We start from the raw sequence: 10387 nt of genomic DNA, 5'->3' as shown, positions 1-10387 counted from the left end.
ATCGATAACTTCCGCCCAGCTTTCAACTTAAAAGTATCGTACAAACCTAATAATCATAATGCTTGCAAATGTTTAATGAAGGAAAAATCTAACGTACCCTGCCGCTGGACTCCATCCTGTCAGATTAAATAAATTACAGCAAAGTTACTCTTTTCGCTTTTTTCCTGTGTTCTTGTTTTACAGCAGCCTCAGGAAGGTGTTTCCGATGTGACGAACCACAGCTGTGTTACGCATTAATTACTAATACACTCACACTTTCTTCTGTCACTCTGTTTCAGCTGCCTGTAACCCAGCAGTTGTGAATCTGTTACACATGGTTACACCTGGTTATTCTAATAATGTGGGAGAATTACGTAAAGGACTTGGCCTCTAAAGGCCTGAGGGCTTCCAGGATCTTTATCTAATGTAGAAGATATATATATATACAATATAAAAGCAGTGCTTATCATCAGAAGATAAAATAAATGGCTGGATGATGTCCAGAGGACTCCTATGGTACTTTTTTTATTTCAAAAGAACAAAGGGTGCTCAAAGACTTTTATTTACAAGGCAGCAAAGACAGAACTTTGTCAGACTAAGAAGCCAATATGGTGTTCCTGACAGAGCATTATGGCCCCCATTCAAGAATACAGTAATAAACTTCCACTATCTTTTCCTCCTCTACTGTAAGTCATCATTGTTTACAAAGATTGTGTGCAGCTGACGGGGAGGATCAAAATGACTTCTGCAGAGAAACATGTTAAACCAGTCAGTGTTAGGGACAGACTGAAGGTTTTAAAAGAAGAGTTCCCCCCCCCCCCTTCAAGCAGCATGCTGGAGCTGGGGTCTGTCGTCACAAACTTCCAGCACAGTCTGGCTCTCTCTAGGCCGCCTGGCTTCACCGAGACTACCATCAGTGATCCTAGATAACCAGCATCATCAGGCTCTGTTAACTCTGGGGTTTCCTACCTAGTCATGAGTGTGTTCATGTGAAAGTGCCAGTCCAGCTTTGTGATACAGGATTACCCGAGTTAAGCCCACAGATAGCTCTCACGGATGTCACCTTGTAATGCAAGCCCCAGATTAGAAAAGGCCATGAAGGGTAGAACCACTTCTTTGAGAAGTTCAGTTGGCTAAATAAATAAACCCACCCACAATGCCTGCATCCTTTCCTGCTCTCACCCGTTTGATCTTGAGCTCTGGACACTGGTTTCTTTAGGAGCAAATGTCTCAGTCATGTGTCTGAAAACATTTGTGTGTAACAGTCCAACAGTGAAATTAACTTTCATTCACAAGATTGCACGGTCTCAAATCTGAACACATTTAGTTAAGTAACTCAAGCCATACTTAATTTGTGCTAATTTACAACAAATCAGTTCAAAAACATATTTACGCAATAATTATGTACACGTTGAGTTCCAAGTAGCCACAATTATTCACAAATTATACAAATTCAGCCCTTTTAAGTACACCTCTGACGGCTCCTTAAAAAAGTTTTGTGTTGTTTTTGGTACACTGAATCTGATTGACATTATAGCTTTCTTTGTTTTCCTTTGCTAAATTAAGGTAAATTAAATATGGGGGAGGTTCTTGTCATAGACAAAGGACACACTTTGAAAGATTTATCTTCCTATGTTCAGTATTTTTCTTTTGAATCCCTTAAAAAGCACATGGCAACACAAGGAAAACCCCAATTTTTTTTGAGAAACAATGTTACAATTATGAGGTTACAAAACCTTTTTCTAAAAATATAAAGTGCCACAGCACCTGTACAAACACATCTGTAATCTACAGTTGTGTTTACTGACAAATGGAATCACCAAACGCAGCATGTCAGGAAGGTTCAAAGACGACTGGGAACTGAAATGTGAACCCTCGAGTATTTGTCCTTTGTTTTTCATTTCCAGTCACAATCATACATTTCAGTAGATTAAACAACCTGAACAAACACTCATCCAGTTTGTCGAGGCTTGTACAATCCCCCTCAATTGTGTCACTTCAAAGTAAGGATTTCCTTGTATAAGACAAATTTACTGGAAAGTAAATAATTTAACAGTGTGCTGCTGACAACTTCAGACCTGCAAGTATTCAGTGAAATTCACTGAAATGTTTCTAAAAGGGTACATATTGTACATCACTCAGCTTTTCCAGCCATCTATCAAAACTGAATCCCATCAAAAAGGGGAAAATGCATAACTTCATTCAGCTGCACACACGTACAGCTGAGATGTTGTGGTTATCACTGTGCAACGTATAACTGATGCCTACTAAAGACACACATTGCCTATTCAGGACACACGTTTTCTGAATGTGCAAACAGGTGAGTTGATATCAACTGCCAGGTTTAACAGCAGTAACTGAATCGTGTCGGCTCTTTTTCAAATTTGCGGCTGCACTTCAGAGTCCCCCTCCCTGCTGGTCTCCACGGGAGTTCACTGTCACAAAAGGTGCACTGAATGTACTGAATGAGCTCATATGTCCACATCGTCTGAGTCAGAGGTGCTGGATGACTGGGACTCCTCCTGGGACTCTCCCCACACAAACCTATAGTTGTTCTCCAACTCCTGCTGCCTCTTTTGCTCTTTGTAAACCTCTTCTGTGCCTCCGGTCTGTAAAATGAAAAAAAAAAAGGATCCATTTAAAAACAACCACAACCAGAAACCATCACAGTTAGCAGAAGAGATCGACTCATGCACCGTCACCGTGAATGAAACTACTTATTTTCAGCGTTTGAAAATTGTTGATAAAAAAATCATGTACCGAAGGTCAAGTCGTTTCTAGGCACGTTAATGTGGAAAGGTTTTATATTAGACCTTTCAATATGAAGCTAAAGTCAGCAGCCAAGCCATGAGTCATGAGAGTGGTATTAATCTTCTCATCTAACTCTCCGCCAGAAAGCTAATTAATGTTAAACAGGTTTGGTAGTCAATAATTAAAATCTGGATGATTACGTCAGTGCTTTCCCAACAGCCAATGAGAGAGACACGTCTGTCGGTCCCAGTGTAGCTGACGGTGTAAAAAAGTCACTACTATTGCTGAAATTACCAGGAGATTTATGAGAAGCTCCCTGAAGGACTTTGTATCTTCCTCAGTCAGCCACTGATCGCCAGCCTCCTGTGCATTTTTCCGCGTCAAGATCTTCACCTCGATTTTACCTAAAAAGAAAACACAGAGGAAAAGGCGGGCTTGCCAATTAAAGACAGGTCCTTCCACATGGCCCAGAGTAAGACGTACAATGTAAAATAACACATTACCACAATGAAGGATGGTTAAAACACAACAGTGGATGAAAAAGAAAGAACGCACATGGACACAACACACCTTTCGCTTCCCTTTATCATTCAGATAAGCCTCAGCTAACTGCTAGCTGTCAGGTGCTTTTTGGCTACCATGATTGTGAAATTTACAATTCTGTTCAGAAAAAAATAAGTAATTTAATGGGTCCCTGATTAAATGCGTACTGCATACTGTATGTGTTTAAATGTTCACAGCATGAAATATGTAGGAAAACCCTTCGTACTAGTGGCATGTCTTTGGAAAAACTAAATCTGACAGTTATTTGCTTTTTGACTAAGACGAGAAGAGAAGCACAGAAGTACCATATGCTCAAGATGGAAGAGAGAAAAGGCCGTGAGTGTTTCGGGCACTCCCCCCTCATACCTTCTGCCTTCAGTCCTGCTTTCTCTAGCTGTTCTTTAACCACGTCCTTTATGTGCTGCCACTGGGGGTCTCCTTCGCCCATCTCCTGAACTTTGACCTCCCCATCAGGGCTGCTGCCCGTCTTATACTTAGTTATTTTGATCTTAACATGGTCGTCAGCCGCTTGGTCTGGGTTGACGAGACAAAAGAGGGACAAACAACACAGTTCACCTCAAAACCAATCAGCAGGGCCACAGGATGGAGGAGGCAAAAAGCCAAAGCACTGTCTTACAAACATTACATTTGTGCACGGTCATAGACTTCAATTACTGTGATTGACTTAGTTATTCTCAGTTTTGATGTAATTACATCGATGGCAGCAGAGGAAAAGCCACTGACTAACCACACATACCATCAGCCTGACAACATAAACTCTCTGTAACTATCTCCATGTGTGCGTCTATTCTGGGATGAAAAATATCAAAACAAACATCGACTGCACGTATGGATGAATATGAGGATGACGGAGGCGGACACAGAGTGTGCAGACTTGAACATGACCACAGGCTGCCTGGTTACCTGGCTGCTTTGGAGCCAGGCTGGGGCTGCCCCTGGTGGGGTCGCTGGCTCTCTGAACTCCCCCTGTTCGCTGCTCTGGGTCCTGGACGTCTTTCTCCTCCAAATGATCAAGTAGCTTGTCCAGCGTCGTCTCCAGTGTCTGTGTTGCTTGTGTGCGATCAAACTCCCCTTTGAGACCTTCTGTCTCTAACTCCTGCTGGGCCTACAACGCAGAGGGAAACCAATTACGTAAAAGCATTGCATTACGTTACGTTATTTCACCGATCAGATCTTCCTAATAACATGTTAAAATTACATAAAGTCTCTAGTCTGAAACCTCATTTATGATGTTGTCAAACTCCTTCTGCATTTCCTCCTTTATCTCTTCAATCTTGTCCGAGGACACTGAGAGGTCGGACATCTCATCCTCAAACTCCTGCAGCAGATGTTCATCATCATCTTTCTCTTCCTCGCTGAGTTTCTCCACTACCTTGTCGCTTGTTGGTGTCTCTCCTTGACTTTTGGCTTGGTTTTGTGCTTTCTAAAAATAAAACAAAAAAAATGCTGTATTGAATTGGAACACCCATACAAGGCAAAGAAAACAACTCCAAGAGGTGTACAAAAACAGTATCACGGTAATCTTAGTAAGTACCAACCTTCCTGTTACTCTCTTTGAGATGTTGGACAAATTTCATCAGGTCTGCTGGGTCGGTGATGATTTTAAAGTTGAATTTTTCAACTGGAAGACATTCATTTGAAGAGAGAAATTGTCCAACACTGAACAACAACACACGAAATAAATGTATGACAAAAAGTGTGAGCAGCAAAGTGCAATACCTTCATCACCATCATCTATGACTTCATTGTCTGTGACCGAGTTAAAGCCTTCATCTGCTGCCTGTGGTAAGAAAAAAATCAAAAATAAAAACCAGGTTACACCTACACCATCTAGTGGTCAGACGTGGAACACAAGCTGTTGAAACCACACTTTGATGAATATTTACATTTCTATATTTACTGAAAGCAAACAGATCAAGACAATGCATGAAAATGTGTTATTAAAGAGCGTTTGTCTGGATGAAACAACGCAGGCAGTCTGGAAGATCAGCTGTTTGTTCACCAACGATGGACAGACTTCAAATAACTGAAAGAGAAAACTGACGTGAGAAATATATCTATACCTGATTCTCCTGTTGAGCAGCAGTTGTTTTTGGATTCCCTGGCTTTGTAACTCCCTCCCAGAAGTCAGAATCTTCTGCCTCCTCTGACCCAACATCCTCAGAAACATCAGCAGTATCTGTTTCAAAATAAAAGCACAGTGTCACACACGTTTACATCTGGTTTACATCTGGCAACAGTGTATATTTCTATTTAATGCCTGGACAAGGTCATTTGCCTCTTAAGTGTAGAAAAGTGCACCTTTTCTGTCCGGTTGGTTCAGGTCATCACTGGGTGCAGGTGATGTCTCGTCTGCTGTCACTTCCACTGCTCCATCTGCCCCTTCATTACCAGCCAACATCTCATCCAGACTCCTCAGCTCCTCTGAGATCTGCTCTACTTTACGCTTTGTGTCCGCTGGGAACAGACAGGAGAAAGAAGGAGGAGAGCGGGAGCGAGAGAAAGATTATGTCACACATTTGGAAGATCACATAACACCTATTCAAATATACATGCCAAAAAGTTGCACTTTTTATGTTTTTAATACTCCTTTCACAAATTATGTCCTGCCTCGGCCTCCTGCTTCAACAGGAAATAACATTAAAGTAATGAAGCAAGATTCTCTCCAACTGCTGCGTCACAGTGACCTTCATTTTTATTTACTCACACACTTGAGCCTTGACGTAATCCATGTACTGCTGGGCACTTAGCGCCGGCTGGCACACGATACCCTGGGGCTTGGCGGTGGACGGTGGGCGCAGGAATGGATGCTGGCAGGTACGACTGGTGTGAACTGTCAGCACGTAGCGGCATGACTGAGGCTCATCCACTCGGGCGATGTAGTCACTTGAGCCTTCTTCACACAGAAACTGGAAATAAGAAGAGCAAAATTGTTGAGGTGTGTTAGGGAAGATCATTTGGCATAACATGCATATATCAACTGACTTCATATTTCTGTTTGTTTAGCAAAACAGAAACCAAAACTTAAAATAAAAATAAAAAACGGACAAACCCACAGATACAGCGTGGAATACAAATACAATGTCCTACCCGGACTTCAGTCTCTCTGGGATTTCCATTCAGGTCGCACTTAGATCCATTCACATAGGTCTGACTGTGGTAGCGCTTCAGTCTGTGCTGCTTGGAGGCCTGGGAAATAAACAGAAAAACGGTTTCAACCAAACTCATTCGTAATATTGTCTAATACTGAGGCTCAGTGGATCATCCAAACGCTGAACATGGTGCTTACATAATATCTGCTGTACCTATACAATTAGGTAATCAATTGTCCAGTATCTACATACAACTACAAGGGTTCAGTTCATGATATACAGTTATGAAATTGCCAAAATTTGTTGTTAGTGTACACCAGAAATCTAAGATAATCAAAAAATATTTTTTTTAAAAAATGATGCCCCAAACTGAGGCAACTTTACCTTCGCTGTTTCATTGCTCCAATCAAATTCAGATTCATAATAACCAAGGAAGAGAATGTCCCCTTTGATTTCTGTGTCTGAGGAAACAAGAACCACATGTCAAAGACAGCTCATTCCTCAATGTGGTTTTCATGAAAAACATGGAAAAACTCAGAGATGCATTCTTACCCTCAAGGTGGTACTGTCTGATATGCTGACCATGGCAGAACTCATAGGTCCACCAATCCTTCGTCTGCAGGAAACACACACCGCAAAAGTTTCAACAGACAGTAATTGGCTGACACTTTTTTCCTTTAGGCTACGTGCTTAACTGTGTTAGCTCCTGGTTGTTAAACACCAGTATTTGGCTCATAGTGTGCTACTGACAGCAGAAACAAGGAGAGGCTGCTCTTGTTAGAATGAATCTTTTCCCTCAGGAAATAATTTAACAGAGCTGATGTTAAAAATCTAAACATTCAATCAATGTTAAACTGTAGTCCCCCACACAGCCATCAATAACTGAGAAGAGTATTTACAGGGTGTAAAAAAAATAGAGGAATTCTTTCAGTATTCCTCACAGCTACAAATTCCTGATGTGGCGACAAAAAAGCCTTGTTTTTAAGCAACCACAAAAGTATCTTATGAGCAGATAAGTATGTCACTGGGCACGGGGTCAAGGAACACATTTACGTCATTCCAGCAACTCAAAACCTTCTTTCGACTATGCAACAGGATGAGGAAGACAGATAAAGTTGAAGGTGGAAAATATGTGCATATTTTCAAGGCATTTTGCAACAAAGGCTACACATTAGAGAAGAAGGTTTGTGAACAGAGGACAGACAGATGTTTAAATCCAGTGTCAAACAGTGCTAAAAGAGTCAGTCACGCTTTTCCCAAGAAATGAGCGGCATTGTGCAACTTTGTACTGGTGCTGCGCTTTCTTGTTCAACTGAAAATAAATCATTTATATTGTAGATTTTGAATATATCATAATCTGCTTTATTGTGTGCAGCACAGTGAAGAGTGTCTTGAGTTGTAGGACTGTGACTGTACTGCAAAGACCACATTGTTACATAGTTTTTAAGGCCCTGTTCAGACTTTGTCTCTTGTATCCAGATAAACTAGGACTGTGTCCACTTCAGATCCAGTTGAGACAGATAATAGTTAACATATCAAAGCACACCTCAAATGCATGAAAAGAGAGGAAATGGAGTGATTTCACTTCCAAACTAAGCTCTTGCCTCATGTATGGACCTGAAAACCCTGTCTGAATTGTATTCATGTGCAAATAATCTATCTTTCTGTATTTCTCGTGCTTTTTCTTACAGTTTAGGGCAATATTATGAGCAACATTTGTCAATTTCTCTGTCGTTGCCTGCAAGAACCAACACAAAAGTCTTCATCTACTCCAACCATCCAGGGAACTGAAAACCCAGCTGGTTAACTAGATGGAAATGTCCCCACAACAACAACAACAACAACAACAACAACAACAACAGGAGGAAAACTCTTTGGCCATATGTGTGTGCTAATCATCTTACTTCAGACTGCTGACTGAGGGCCGATACAAACCAGGATTCGCCTCAAAACTGAAGATCAAGGATGGATCGATACCAATTTCTAACCTCGAACTTCTAAGTTTTGCCACCTTTATGCTGCTTTACCATTTATTTGGCTGGTTAGCCGGTTGAATTTGGAGTTAGGACGTTCTGCAGCTAATATGGCTCGTAGCATGTAGTGTAAACCCACACGCTGGAGCAATGTTGGAATATCTAATATTGAGAGAGAGTCAAAACAAACTGCATGAACGTTTAGCATTATTTGAAGCCAATTAAATAACCAGATTCGTGGGCTGGATGTGGGTAACAGTTTTTTTTTATTTTTGTAATACTCTGATATAATGCCATCACTGTAAAAACTAAAAACATGCTGTGATAGACATTTTATCACCCACCCCGCATGCAGACTAAATCTCCTTCTTATTTCATGTGCTACTTTTTCCCTGCAACTGTATACAGCTGGGGATGGATGAGCAGTTTGTGTACGCTATCCATCTTCTTTACAATGCAAAGTTAACTAATGCAGACAAAGTAGCTTTCACACTACAGTGAATGTTAAGTCACGTACAACATCCACATCACCAAATAAGCCTCGGGTGATCAGATTCCAGCACTTTCTGGATGTGATTTTTGTACAATCACACATGTACTTGGCCACTTCAATCAGCCAAAATACGTTTTAGTTACAGACATGATCAGTGTGATCCAGTCCGAGTCAAAAACAGCTCTACCTTGGATGGATACAAGCCAACAGTTTCTAAACGGCATAGGCATTTGGCTATTGGATCACACAGATAAGCAGTTGAGAACTAACCTTCACTAGACACTGGGCATTGTGCATTGGACTGAGAAGGTCTGGGATGTCAGGTCCGGTGTACCCCTGTGAGTCGGGCTCAGAGGCTGGATCCTGATGGAAGCGGACAGCCTGGGCTGGAAGTCGACATTCATACAGCTGCTTGTACTTACTGGACACCATCATAACCTCCTCTGTCTTGGTCTGAGGGAGAAACAGTGTCATGAAAACTGCAGTCCACTATCTTCAAGTGCATACATTAGGACGACACTTCAGTGTTTAAAGCTGATTAACTACCTGGTTTTACGACTGGCCTCGTGGTTAGGCATTTACTAACTAAACAAACTATCTAGCTGGGAGTGAGGAAGCTGAGGTTGTGTTGTGACAGCTGGTTGCTGCGTAGGTCACATAAAAAATAACTTCTATATTACCGCTTCCTCGTGTAACCCGCTGGCAAATTGCTCGTTTTACTTAAGCTTTCTCACCTAGCTAACAGACAGGTTATTCTTCAGGTGCGTCACTGATAATAAAAGAAGATATTTCCCGCTAGCTAACAGTAGCCTATATTCTAATGTTAGCTGGGAAGCTAACCGTTAGCTCCCCCAAACACCCTCACTCACCTGGCCCAAGATGACGGGATCGGGGAGGATTTGAATCCCATATTTCATTTCATTCAGCTCCTCTAAATTTAAGAAGGCTGGGACACAGAGAGGACATATCAACAAGAAAACGTACAATCTTTTCAGCCACCGTACCAAGGAAGCAGCCATGTTCGACTCTCTCCTCATACCCCCATTTGTCTGACAGCAACAAAACACAGAACGTCTGACATGGTAGCAGCGGATTGGTCAATATGAGACGCGCTGCTCTGTCATTGGCTAATTTTTACGTCAGACAACAAAGTTCCTGTTCTGGAGTGTGTTAGTTTACGACACCGGCACAGAGTGACTCCACAGCGCCTCTACCTTCGTGACATCCAAAGCATAATTAAACGACGCACATGTCACTGCTCAACGTTTGTCTTGCCATAAAATAAACCCACATATCGGTACAGAAGCCGGACATCCCTTGGCCTGATGGATAAGGCGTGTCGCAGGCCAATTTTCCCCAAATTACGATAGTGCGGATCCTTATTCTTTATTTGGTAACACCAGACAACTGTTAATAAGATTTCTATGGTGATAGAATAACTACACATTGTCACGCTGAAACGTGACCTACAACTGCGTGGTAGTTGACTATAGTCAGAATGTAAACAGAGCTAAAAACATGAACTCACACATGAT

General features: G+C 41.7%; 1 protein-coding gene across 5 annotated transcripts; it reads right to left on the bottom strand.

Moving 5' to 3' along the window:
* Positions 1-525: 525 nt before the first annotated feature.
* On the bottom strand, positions 526-9918 carry os9 (OS9 endoplasmic reticulum lectin). 5 transcript variants are annotated; one of them, XR_011602045.1, is made up of 15 exons: positions 9722-9918; positions 9123-9305; positions 6939-7002; positions 6771-6847; positions 6385-6483; positions 6002-6203; positions 5596-5751; positions 5358-5473; positions 5014-5074; positions 4833-4915; positions 4514-4717; positions 4198-4399; positions 3025-3134; positions 1390-2588; positions 526-1336 (listed from the first exon to the last, which is right to left on the bottom strand). XR_011602045.1 is itself a non-coding variant. In XM_070958883.1 (15 exons), the coding sequence occupies exons 1-15, from the start codon at positions 9887-9889 to the stop codon at positions 2451-2453; spliced, it is 2037 nt and encodes a 678-aa protein (XP_070814984.1). In that variant the 5' UTR covers positions 9890-9897; the 3' UTR covers positions 526-2450. The 5 variants fall into 5 exon arrangements, 4 of the variants coding, with proteins under 4 accessions (XP_070814984.1, XP_070814985.1, XP_070814987.1 ...); XM_070958883.1 differs by adding an exon at positions 3640-3807 and having other exon boundaries at positions 526-2588; positions 5014-5079; positions 5357-5473; positions 9722-9897; XM_070958884.1 differs by adding an exon at positions 3640-3807 and having other exon boundaries at positions 526-2588; positions 9722-9897.
* Between the last annotated feature and the right edge of the window lie 469 nt (positions 9919-10387).

The sequence above is a fragment of the Chaetodon trifascialis genome, chromosome 3, assembly GCF_039877785.1.
Source record: "Chaetodon trifascialis isolate fChaTrf1 chromosome 3, fChaTrf1.hap1, whole genome shotgun sequence".
Taxonomy (NCBI): Eukaryota; Metazoa; Chordata; class Actinopteri; order Chaetodontiformes; family Chaetodontidae; genus Chaetodon; species Chaetodon trifascialis.
Note: the sequence above shows the minus strand (reverse complement) of the source record. Positions and strands in the feature narration are given on the sequence as shown.